This window comes from Halichoerus grypus, chromosome 5, assembly GCF_964656455.1.
Source record: "Halichoerus grypus chromosome 5, mHalGry1.hap1.1, whole genome shotgun sequence".
In the NCBI taxonomy this organism is placed as follows: Eukaryota; Metazoa; Chordata; class Mammalia; order Carnivora; family Phocidae; genus Halichoerus; species Halichoerus grypus.
In genome coordinates, this window is record NC_135716.1 from 16,647,046 (window position 1) to 16,660,143 (window position 13,098).

Here is a 13,098-nt window from a genome sequence, read left to right on the forward strand (position 1 = left end):
TTAACCTCCATCATCACATGGCCTTCTCCCTATGAGCCTATGTCTTCACATGCTGTTTTCCTCTTCTTAGAAGGACACCAGTTATAATGGGTTTGAGCTCATCCTAATGACCTCAACTAAACTTGGTTATATCAGCCAAGACTCTATTTCCAAATAAAGTTACAGGTACTAAGGATTAGGACCTCACCATGTCCTTTGGAGGATACAATTTAACCCATAAGGATGTATAAATGACATTTTTAAGAAGTGTTAGAAACTTAACCTTGGTGGGTGGCATAGAAGGAAAAGACTCTCTTTGGAAAGATCAATTTATGACTTGCTATTGAGACTCCCAGGGTTAGAAGGAGATTAGAACTCTGGCTGGCATCACCACTTTGAGAACCACCAAGTCCAAGAGATGTAAATAAACAGGCCCAGTCTAGTAGAGAAAACTATGAGGCGGCACCTATAATAAGTTAGAATCACTAAATATATAAGATGATAACAAAACCCCTCCCCCCTCACTGTTCTGTGCCCTCCCTCCCCTAAAATGTCTGCTTACTCTTCTCTCCTGTCCTCCTCCCCCAACCATGACAGCCTCCCAGAAATGACCTGGGGTCACAGGAATTCCCCTTCCTTCCTCCTACTGCTATTGCTTGGAATTATTGTAGCCATCTTCCTGTGGATCCATCCAGCTGGGGAAGCAGAAAAGAGGAGGTGACACTAGAAACAGCTCTGTTCCAGTCAGATCCAAACTTGACCGTGTGCAACGTGAAATTACCAAGAGGTGGTTACAATGGTGGTAATCTAGAAAAATAAAAAGGTGTGTCAACTTCTCACATGGCTTCTAAGCTTTCTATCTCACCTCCCTGGAGCCATAAATTATATCTCTTCTGTAGGCATTTCCTGTGAGCCTTTGAACAGAACTTATCTCTACTTTTATAATTGCACATCAAATTGCCCTGCTCCTCCTGAACTTTGAGCTTCAACAACCTGGGGTGGGAGAAAAGAGAGGGAGGAAGACATCCCTGATCAAGCCTTCTAGGAAGGGTTAGTGACACAAAGGGTGGTTCCAAACCAGCACAGATGTGGGGCAGGAGAACTTGGCCCTGAGAAGTCTGGGGCTGGGAAAAGGTGGCAGAGACCTATAGAGCCCAAATTAGATACTAAAGGCCAAAATCATAGAGAATGGTCAAAGCATTAGTTGTTAATTTATGTCTCCTTGTCATCTCCCAAACCCCATTCCACTGCAAATTCCTGGAGGAGAGTTTTGTCTTGTTCACCTCCTGCACCCGTCCTCCCACCTGGCACACGATACATTCTGGTCTCTTTGATCATCTTTCTTTTCCTTCAGTTAGGAAAGTTGTTTCCAATTTCTGAGCCTCAGCACAAACGAAGAGCATTGGATTTGGAACACTTTGTTTTTTCAAATGATGGGCTCCTTCTCATCCTTCAGTCCACAGCTTAAATGTTATCTCCTTGAAGAGCTTTACCACAGCTTAAAGTAAATTACACACACACACACACACACACACACACACACGCACACACACATTGGCCTCTATCATAGCATCCTGCTGGTTTTCCTCACAGGCTGTACAATTTGTAATGGTTTGTTTCTTGTACACTTGACTACATTCTAGGAATAGAAAATTTGAATCTATCTTATTCATTGTTGTAGTCCTAGCAATTAGCACATCCAAGGCACTCAACAGATAAAGGTTAAAGAACAAAAGAACGATAGCTCTATTTTCAACTTTTTGAGGAACCTCCATACTGTTTTCCAGAGTGGCTGCACCAGCTTGCATTCCCACCAACAGTGTAGGAGGGTTCCCCTTTCTCCGCATCCCTGCCAACATCTGTCGTTTCCTGACTTGTTAATTTTAGCCATTCTGACTGGTGTGAGGTGGTATCTCACTGAGGTTTTGATTTGGATTTCCCTGATACCGAGCGATATTGAGCACTTTTTCATGTGTCTGTTGGCCATTTGGATGTCTTCTTTGGAAAAATGTCTGTTCATGTCTTCTGCCCATTTCTTGATTGGATTATTTATTCTTTGGGTGTTGAGTTTGGTAAGTTCTTTATAGATTTAGGATACTAGCCCTTTATCTGATGTGTCATTTGCAAATATCTTCTCCCATTCTGTCGGTTGTCTTTTGGTTTTGTTGACTGTTTCTTTTGCTGTGCAAAAGCTTTTTATCTTGATGAAGTCCCAATAGTTCATTTTTGCCCTTGCTTCCCTTGCCTTTGGCGATGTGTCTAGGAAGAAGTTGCTGCAGCTGAGGTCGAAGAGGTTGCTGCCTGTGGTCTCCTCTAGGATTTTGATGGACTCCTGTCTCACATTTCATCCATTTTGAGTCTATTTTTGTGTGTGGTGTAAGGAAATGGTCCAGTTTCATTCTTCTGCATGTGGCTGTCCAATTTTCCCAACACCATTTGTGGAAGAGACTGTCTTTTTTCCATTGGACATTCTTTCCTGCTTTGTCGAAGATGAGTTGACCATAGAGTTGAGGGTCCATTTCTGGGCTCTCTATTCTGTTCCATTGATCTATGTGTCTGTTTTTGTGCCAGTACCATACTGTCTTGATGATTACAGCTTTGTAATAGAGCTTAAAGTCTGGAATTGTGATGCCACCAGCTTTGTTTTTCTTTTTCAGCAGCAATGTCCACAATAGCCAAACTATGGAAAGAGTCAAGATGTCCATCAACAGATGAATGGATAAAGAAGATGTGGTGTATATACAATGGAATATTATGCAGTCATCAAAAAAAAAAAAAAGAAATCTTGCCATTTGCAACGACATGGCGGGAACTAGAGGGTATTATGCTAAGCGAAATAAGTCAATTAGAGAAAGACATGTATCATATGATCTCACTGATATGAGGAATTCTTAATCTCAGGAAACAAACTGAGGGTTGCTGGAGTGGTGGAGGGTGGGAGGAATGGGGTGGCTGGGTGATAGACATTGGGGTGGGTATGTGCTATGGTTAGTGCTGTGAATTGTGTACGACTATTGAATCACAGACCTGTACCTCTGAAACAAATAATACGTTATAGGGGCACCTGGGTGGCTCAGTCGTTAAGCATTTGCCTTCAGCTAGGGTCATGATCCCAGGGTCCTGGGATCGAGCCCCACATCGGGCTCCCTGCTCTGCGGGAAGCCTGCTTCTCCCTCTCCCACTCCCCCTGCTTGTGTTCCCTCTCTCGCTGTGTCTCTCTCTGTCAAATAAATAAATAAAATCTTTTTTAAAAAAATTAAAAAAAAACAAATAATACGTTATATGTTTAAAAAAAAAGAAGATAGTAGGAAGGGAAAAATGAAGGGGGGAAATCAGAGGGGGAGACGAACCATGAGAGACTATGGACTCTGAGAAACAAATTGAGGGTTCTAGAGGGGAGGGGTGTGGGGGGATGGGTTAGCCTGGTGATGGGTATTAAAGAGGGCACGTATTGAATGGAGCACTGGGTGTTATACGCAAACAATGAATCATGGAACACTACATCAAAAACTAATGATGTAATGCATTGTGATTAACATAACATAATAAAATAAAATTTAAAAAAAAGAACAAAAGAACGAATATATACAATCAGAATTTAATAAACTCACGAGAATTTTAATACTATGTTGCATGGGAATTAGGGTAAATAAAGATGGACTCTTGGACCAGATGAGGAAAGCTGAATTATTTACTAACTATCTAGGATCTATGGAATAAGCAAAATTAAAGCTGAAACCATTGCTTCCTTACTCTACATCATATCAATTCCAAATGGATCAAAGAGGTATGCCTTTAAAAATGAAGCCATTATGGGGCACCTGGGTGGCTCAGTCAGTTAAGCATCCAATTCTTGTGCTCAGCTCAGGTCTTGAGCTCAGGCTCGTGAGTTTAAGCCTTGCATAGGGCTCCACACTGGGCATGGAGCACTTAAAAAATAATGAAAATAAAAAATATGTAAATAAAAAAGAAGCCATTAAAAAAACTTGAAAAAAATGTACAAGAAGTCTTAATCATCTTAATATAGAGATGTTTTTCTAAACAAGCCAATATATCCATAAAAACTAACACTTTCTGTACTCACACATATGTGCTCAGAACACACTCAAACAGAAACAAAAGACAAACAACAAATTGGGGAGAAATAATTATTACATTTGACAAAGGCCTAGATCTTATTATAAAGTGTTGTTACAAAGAAACAACGAAGAGATTAATAACTCAAAATAAAAATAAAGGACATAAGCAGACCACAGAAAAATTCATGCAAATGACCTTTAAGAGATGTGATATATAATTTGAAGAATATCAAAAGAATGTAAATTAAACACAGAGGTAATCACTTTTCATCTTTGAAATTGGCAGAGATGAAAAACCCTCATAGTGTTTAGCATGGCCAGAATGTAGAAAAAAATGAGCCCTGGCATATTATTGTAGGGAGATACACATTCCACCTTTTGAAAGTCAGGCTCAAAAATAAATAAATAAATAAATAAATAGGAAAAGAAATTCAGGCTCATGGGTCAGCTGGACTTCGACTAGTTCAGCATTTTGATGTCTGTGCAGAGGACAACTGGGCAAGATCTATCAGAATTTTTTTTAAGATTTTATTTATTTATTTATTTGAGCGAGAGAGAGAGAGAGAGAGAGAGAGAGAGAGAGAGAGCCAGCACAAGGAGGGGGAGTGACAGAGGGAGAGGGAGAAGCAGGCTCCCTGGAGCCTGACCTGGGGGCTCAATCCCAGGGTCCTGGGATCATGACCTGAGCCAAAGCTTAACCTACTGAGCCACCCAGGTGCCCCATCAGAATTTTAAATGCATATACTTTTTTAAAATGTTTTTAATTTAAATTCAGTTAATTAACATATAATGTATTATTTGTTTCAGGGGTACAGGTCTGTGATTCATCAGTCTTATAGAATACCCAGTGCTCATTACAACACATACCATATACTCTTTGATCAGCAATTATATCCTGAGATTTTATTCTACAGATAAACATGCACACACAGGCAAAGATGTATAAATGAAGATAGTCACACAAAAGACCAAAAAAAAAAAAAAAAAAAAACACCCGAAATGACCTTGAACAGTGGACTGATGACATAAGGTTTGGTTCACATTCATATAAGACTAGTATGTGGCCACTGGAAAAAAAATGTGCCAGTGTCATATATCTCTTTAGTATGTGAAGCATAAAAGCATAGAAAAGAATGTATTGCACAAACCTGTTTGTTGACAATAAAACAAAACAAAACACAAACAAAAAAATGCAGGCCAGGGAAAGAAGGAAGGGAGGGAGAGAGGAAGGAAGGAAGGGAGGGAGGGAGGGAGGGAGGGAGGGAGGGAGGAGCGAGGGGGGAGGGAGGAAGAAAAAGAGATAAATAGACAGGCAGACCTGGCTAAGTATGCAAACCATCAAGAAACCACTGGGAAAGGGCCTGGGAGGTCAGTAGGCTCACTTTTCACAGTACCCTTTCACACTATTAGGGAAAAAATTACCATCTGCACATACTACTTTTTCAATTTAAAAGCTAGCTAGATTATAAAGATGATGTTGGCATCACCCTCAAAAGGATTCTGTGTAATAGTAATAGTGATGTTAGTAAAACAGTAAGATTTTTTCAGTCTTGTTTGGTTAATGCTTTTATTATTACAAGGTATAAAATTTTAAATAAATACCCCAAATAAAAAAATAGCGACTCAATAATCCAGAAGGGAGACAGGTTTAGTCGAGAATAAGCTATTCAACCTAAAAAGCCTATACTTGATGTACTAATAAATATTTTATTTTGTAAAGATGGCCTAGAAAGACAGCTTGGGAAGGTTAAGCTCATTTGTAGCTATCACCACTCCCTACCCATCCCCAACAATGTATTCAAATTCAATGCCAAAAGTTACTTATTAAACTCAAGCGATATTACGCCCTGGGAAAACTATTATAAACTTGGCCTGTGGGAGAGCTGATCTCTTAATGAAATACAGAACAACTGTCTTAGAAAACCGAAAATGGGCAATCGTCATGTAAGTATTTATTGCCTTTGGGAGTCAAACAAAGTTTTCGTTTTAGTTAGCATGTGGAGAAGTTTAAATTAAACTATGAAATCATGATTGATACCTTTATGCTTGATCATTGTGATTACTCCTTATTGTTGGTTTTCACAACGGCATGCCAGGCTTTTAAAATGCACTTGCAATATACTTTTTCTCCATTAGTCAAAAATCTCTTAGGAGGGGCTAAAGAGAAGCATTTAAAATGAGACAGTAAACAGTGCCTGGCACAGAGCCAACGGTTCATATGGATTTGCGGAACATATGACCAAAGCTGTTCGTTGTGGCGAAGTCGCACAAAACCTCACAGATTATGCTCATCTGAGTTTTGTGGGGAAGATAGGTTCGTGTTGCAAATATCCATAGGCCAACGTAAAATTGTTCCTACAAGGCTGTATATACCTTGGGCTGAAGGTGAAAATATTCCAGTATTATTTCTAAGCAGCATCAAACATTCAGATATTTGCAGATATCCAGGGAATGGACTTAATGTTTGGGGTTTTTGTGGGTTTTTTTCTGAAATGTCTAGGCCCATGTGAATACTGTGTCTATACACTATGAATGACTGAAAACTGCCTACAATACTACCATTTGGAACCAACTATGCCCAAGACAGGGCACAGTTAAATCTTGATTTTTTTATATATCTAAAGCTGTGGCAATAAGCATTTTAATAAGGTCTTACTGAACCTAGCTCCCCACAGCAGTGACTTATTCTATGTAAACTAGGACCAAAGAGAATAAAACTCCAAAATGTTCTGTAAACTATAACTTTGTTTAGAAGTTTTTTTCCTTTGCTACAAATTAAACTTGCACTCAGTGGTTGCAAGCCTACAAATAACTTCTTCGGGGAGGTGTCATATTTAAAATCTTCCATAGATAACATTTTTTTTTTTTTTTGCTAGCCAAGAGCCTGCCATTCAGTATATCTTTCAGAGATACTACTTTTGATAGCTGCAGAGAGCCCTGCCATAGCCGTTTAGGAAGACATTTTCATGTTTTAAGTGTCATCCCCATGAGGCAGCTGGCTTATGTGAGTGGTCTAGCATTTTTATGTATTTCTTTTCTGAATCCTCAGAGCCAGTCTTACTCCCTCTCAGAAGGCAGTCAACAGTTGCCCAAAGGGGACCTCCAACCCTCAGCAGCCGTGCAGCCTCTCAGCCACCCATCAGGGAGTGGAGAGCCAGAGGCCCAACAGCCTGTAAGCATTTGGTTTTCCCTCCAAATCATAAGTATGACTGGGCTCTCTCATGGGCCCAGTATTACTCACCAATGACTTGTCCAATTGCACCCTCCACAATCCTCCAGCCTGCAAATGTCATCAGCAGGCATGACTTCCAAGCAGGGAAATCTTTCCCTGGAAAATGTCTGTTACAAGGTTTGCAGCTAATGTAAAAAGGTGATCTAGGAGCTCTGCTTCCCTTCCCTACAGTATCCCCTTAATCATGCCTTATAATGGACAGCATGATGCTACCATACGGCCACTATGATATTTTAGAAAATGCGAATGGAATTTAACATGGCACAAGGAACGAATGTGTTCTAAGACTGTGTTTCTAAGTAAGCAAATGGAAAACCTTCTTAAAGGACAGAAAATCATCCTGGTAATGACTTCAATTATTGATATTAGAAAGCAACGTGAATATGTACAAACTTCAAACTATAATGCTTCTGGTTCTGAAGCAACTGCACAACCAAAACCAATATATAAAACTAAATACTAGTAAAATCCAAGTTGAGAATGTGCAAGCAAATGCATGTTATTGATTTAGTGTAATAGATAATGTTATTTTGCTGGAATTAAATGGCCACAGTCAATGTGAAAAATGGTCCTGATTACTATAATGTGGTTTCTTTGGTGTTACAGCATGTCTAAAATATGATGTGGTGTGTAACTTTTTAGTTCTACTATAATGTTTCTCTAGTCCAAAACTGAGAAACTTTTGTTTGTAAGACTCCCTATAAAACAATCAGGACTTCTCTTGGCTAACATGCATGACTTTTGCATTAAACTTACCTCCCTCTGTTCTCTATTCTTTTATCATTGGCTTGCAACAATTAAAACACGGCTATCTGGCTTATATACAATCATAAATAGAAACATAAATGTAGGTGTTGAAACTGTGTGCGAGCCCTTGGTCATCCTGATGATTTAATACGTTTTACATTAGTTTTTAAGTTATTACCAGCAAGCGGCAAACACAGATTAGGAAAGTTACAAATTCCCAAGGATATGTCCACGGACCCGGATCCACGGACCCGGATCCACAGACAACTGCTTGACAAACAATACTCCAAAGCCAGTAGGATATTGGCCAGGAAATTACGTTTTCCAAGGACCTGTGATGTAGAGGCCTTCCTAGCCAATTCTGAAAACTGAAAATTACTTTTTTATTTTGTGCTTTCCCCCAGTTCTTTCGCTATCATTAATGATTTCTTTAATTGAAGACATAGTGCTGGTGACTAACCTATTTGGAGCAGTAATAACCGAGATAAGGAGTTACTATCATTTGCTAAATCACACAATGTTCAAAGTTTGCTTAGCCTAGAGGACATGTCCTTATGCTCAGTGAGCTTTGTGCATCAACAGAAAAATAAGATCCGCAGGAAAATCTGCTTCAGTTTAGCAAGATGACTCTTCTGTTCTCTTGCGTGGGTTGTTTTCAGGAGAATCGCTATCTGGAGAAAAATACAGAATTGAGATCAATAGTGAAATCCCTTTGCCATTAGAGTAGGGCTGCAGGGTATGGGCAGAGCAATAGGGAGGGAGCAAGATTTAGGGGAGCCGTGGCCAAATGTTGAAATAATCACAAACTCAAGAGGACTTATGATTTCTGGAAAATTCTTTGTAAGGCTGATGAACAGGCACTAGGAATGACTTGCCTTGCCCCTCAAAGTGTGGTCTCTGGGTTAGTAGCAGCATCTACATTACCTGGGTGTTTGTTAGAAATGCAGAATCCCAGGCCCATGGCGACCTCTTGAATCAGATCTGCATTTTAGCAAGATCCTGCGGTGATTCTTATGTGCTTGACAGTCTGGGAAGCACTAGACTAGGGAGCAAGTTCTCACACTTGGCTGCACATTGGAATCACCAGCAGAGTTTTAAAAACCACTGAAGCATGAGCCCCACGGCCAAAGAGTCTGAATTAACTGGTCTGGTGGTTGGCCTGGGCACTGGGACTTGCAAATGCTCCCCAGGTGCTGCTAAATGTGCAGCTGAGTTTGGGAAATGCTGAACTGGAGCATAACACTATTCTTCCAAGAACAGATCAGCATACCACCGAAGAAGCAGGTGTCATTGTAAGTGCCCATAAGTGAAAACCAACTTGTCAATGTTAGAACATCTGCTCAGCGATCTGCCACGGTGTTTGAGAACATGCCACATTTATGACTTGCTTGTGCCAATATTTAGCCAACATAAATCTTGTCTAAAATGGAAAACAGTTTCGGACTTACAGGAGGGGAATAGGCAAGCTCAGATGCAGGTGGATTAGGAACACCCAGGAGCCAAACAACAGGTGGGAATCGGTCCAGATGCCTGAGAAAAGAAGGGAGGCTCTGGAGGCAAGTAAAAATGTGAACTGGGAATTTGGGATAAAGTAAGTATGGCTTTAACCGAGAGTGTGCCTTAAAGTGTGATCCCAAACCCCAAGGAATTAGTGAAAGAAACCAAGCAGAAACCAGCCTAGACCATGCAGTCCTACTTCTATCAGGAAATCATTTATCCCAGAAAATTAGTCCTTCAGAACACCACCATGGCTATAGGAAGAAATAAAAAGTGCCTCTGATGTCAGAACATGACATGTACTAAAGCATTCCTTCTTCATTTAAAAACAAGCCTCCCCCTCAAAGTTGGCTGTATTTTATTTTATTTTTTATTCAAATTCAATTAGCTAACATATAATACATCATTAATTTCTGATGTAGAGTTCAGTGATTCATCAGTTATATATCATACCCAGTGCTCATGACATCACGTGCCCTCCTTAATGTCCATCACCCAGTTACTCCATCCCTCCACCCACCTCCCCCCCAGGAACCCTCAGTTTATTTCCTAGAGTTAAGAGTCTCTCATGGTTTGTCTCCCTCTCCGATGACTTCCCATTCTGTTTTCCCTCCCTTCCCCTATGATCCTCTGTGCTGTTTCTTATATTCCACCTATGAGTGAAACCATATGATAATTGTCTTTCTCTGATTGACTTATTTCGCTCAGCATAATACCCTCCAGTTCCATCCATGTCAATATAAATGGTAAGATTTCATCCTTTTTGATGGCTGAGTAATATTCATTATATATATAAACCACATCTTCTTTATCCATTCATCTGTCGATGGACATTTCAGCTATTTCCACAGTTTGGCTGTTGTGGACATTGCTGGGTGCATGTGCCCCTTCGGATCACTACATTTGTATCTTTGGGGTAAATACCCAGTAGTACAATTGCTGGGTCATAGGGTAGCTCTATTTTTAACTTCTTGAGGAACCTCCATACTGTTTTCCAGAGTGGCTGCACCAGCTTGCATTCCCACCAACAATGTAAGAGGGTTCCCCTTTCTCTGCATCCTCACCAACATTTGCTATTTCCTGACTTACTCAGTTTTTGCCATTCTGACTGGTGTGAGGTGGTATATCATTGTGGTTTTGATTTGTATTTCCCTGTTGCCAGGTGATGTTGAGCATTTTTTCATGTCTGTTGGCCATTTGTATGTCTTTGGAGAAATGTCTGTTCATGTCTTCTGCCCATTTCTTGACTGGATTATTTATTTTTTGGGTGTTGAGTTTGATAAATTCTTTATAGATCTTGGATATTAGCCCTTTATCTGATATGTCATTTGCAAATATCCTCTCCCATTCCATAGGTTTCCTTTTAGTTTTGTTGACTGTTTCCTTTGCTGTGCAAAAGCTTTTTAATCTTGATGAAGTCCCAATAGTTCACTTCTGCTTTTGTTTCCCTTGCCTTTGGAGGTATGTCTAGGAAGAAGTTGCTGTGGCCGAGGTCAAAGAGTTTGTGTGTTCTCCTCTAGAATTTTGATGGATTCCTATCTCACATTTAGGTCTTTCATCCATTTTGAGTTTATCTTTGTGTATGGTGTAAGTAAATGGTCCTATTTCATTCTTCTACATGTGACTGTCCAATTTTCCCAACACCATTTGTTGAAGAGACTTTTCTTTTTTCCATCAGATATTCTTTTTTTTAGATTTTATTTATTTATTTGACAGAAAGATAGCAAGAGAGAGAGCACAAGCAGGGGTGAGAAGTAGGGGGAAAGGGAGAAGCAGGCTCCCTGCTGAGCAATAAGCCTAATGTGGGGCTCGATCCCAGGACCCTGCGATCATGACCTGAGCCAAAGGCAGATGCTTTACCGACTCAGGCACCCAGGCACCCCTCCATTGAATATTGTTTCCTGTTTTGTTGAAGATTAGTTGACCATAGAGTTGTGGGTCCATTTCTGGGTTCTCTATTCTGTTCCATTGATCTATGTGTCTGTTTTTGTGCCAGTACCATACTGTCTTGATGATGACAGCTTTGTAATAGAGCTTGAAGTCCAGAATTGTGATGCCACTAGCTTTGGTTTTCTTTTTCAGTATTCCTCTGGCTATTTGGGGTCTTTTCTGGTTCCATACAAACGATTGCATTGAATGTATAGATTGCTCTGGGTAGCATAGACATTTTAACAATATTTGTTCTTCCAATCCATGAGCATAGAATATTTTTCCATTTCTTTGTGTCTTCCTCAATTTCTTCCATAAGTGTTCTGTAGTTTTTAGAGTACAGATCCTTTACCTCTTTGGTTAGGTTTATTTCCACATAAAGTATCACGTCATCTGCGAAGAGTGAGAGTTTGACTTCTTCTTTGCCAATGTGAATGCCTTTTATTTCTGTTTGTTGTCTGATTGCTGAGGCTAGGACTTCTAGTACTATGTTGAATAGCAGTGGTGATAGTGGACATCCCTGCCATGTTCCTGACCTTAGGGGAAAAGCTCTCAGTTTTTCCCCATTGAGAATGATATTCACTGTGGGCTTTTCGTAGATGGCTTTTATGATATTGAGGTATGTTCTCTCTATGCCTACACTGTTGAGAGTTTTAATCAAGAAAGGATGCTGTATTTTGTCAAATGCTTTTTCTGCATCAATTGAGAGGATCATATGGTCCTTGTCCTTTCTTTTATTAATGTGTTTTATCATGTTGATTGATTTGTAGATGTTGAACCACCCTTGCAGCCCAGGAATAAATCCCACTTGGTCATGGTGAATAATCCTTTTAAGGTACTGTTGAATCCTATTGGCTAGTATCTTGGTGAGAATTTTGGCATCCATATTCATCAGGGATACTGTCTGTACTTCTCCTTTTTGGTGGGGTCTTTGTCCGGTTTTGGGATCAAGGTGATGCTGACCTCATAGAATGAGTTTGGAAGTTTTCCTTCCATTTCTATTTTTTGAAACAGCTTCAGAAGAATAGGTATTAATTCTTCTTTAAATGTTTGGTAGAATTCCCCTGGGAAGCCATCCAGCCCTGGACCCTGAAAGAATTAAGATCAACAAACCCCTAGCCAGACTTATCAAAAAGAAAAGAGAAAGGACCCAAATTAATAAAATCGTGAATGAAAGAGGAGAGATCACAACCAACAACAAGGAAATACAAACAATTATAAGAACATATTATGAGCAACTATACTGGCTCATAGGCCTTGACAAATTAGGCAATCTGGAAGAAATGGATGCATTCCTAGAAACATATAAACTACCAAACCTGAAACAGGAAGAAATAGAAAACCTGAGCAGACCCATAATCAGCAAGGACACTGAAGCAGTAATCAAAAATCTCCCAAAAAATCAAGTTGGCTGTATTTTAAACACAATCACACAGTCTTGGCTTTGGAGGGTTTCTCATCTGTGGTAGATAAAAAGCAGTCATTTTAAAGAGGTGGAAAAAAAGACTGTCAAGGGCAAATACACTGACAGAAGGAAGAACATACAAACCAAAAAACAGACACAAGAGCTTTAAAGCTGTAGGAGCCTGGGGCCTCTTGGTGTAGGGGATGGAACCCGATGTATATCCACTCTGC

General features: G+C 39.9%; 1 protein-coding gene across 1 annotated transcript in view; it reads left to right on the plus strand.

Annotated features, from left to right (window-relative positions):
* Nucleotides 1-6,891: 6,891 nt before the first annotated feature.
* Nucleotides 6,892-13,098, plus strand: part of ANXA13 (annexin A13) — a 55,449-nt gene continuing 49,242 nt past the window's right edge. Inside the window, exon 1 of the mRNA XM_078072044.1 lies at nucleotides 6,892-7,230. Coding sequence (XP_077928170.1) covers nucleotides 7,045-7,230 — 186 coding nt within the window. The 5' untranslated portion in view covers nucleotides 6,892-7,044. The remainder of the gene's footprint in view (nucleotides 7,231-13,098) is intronic.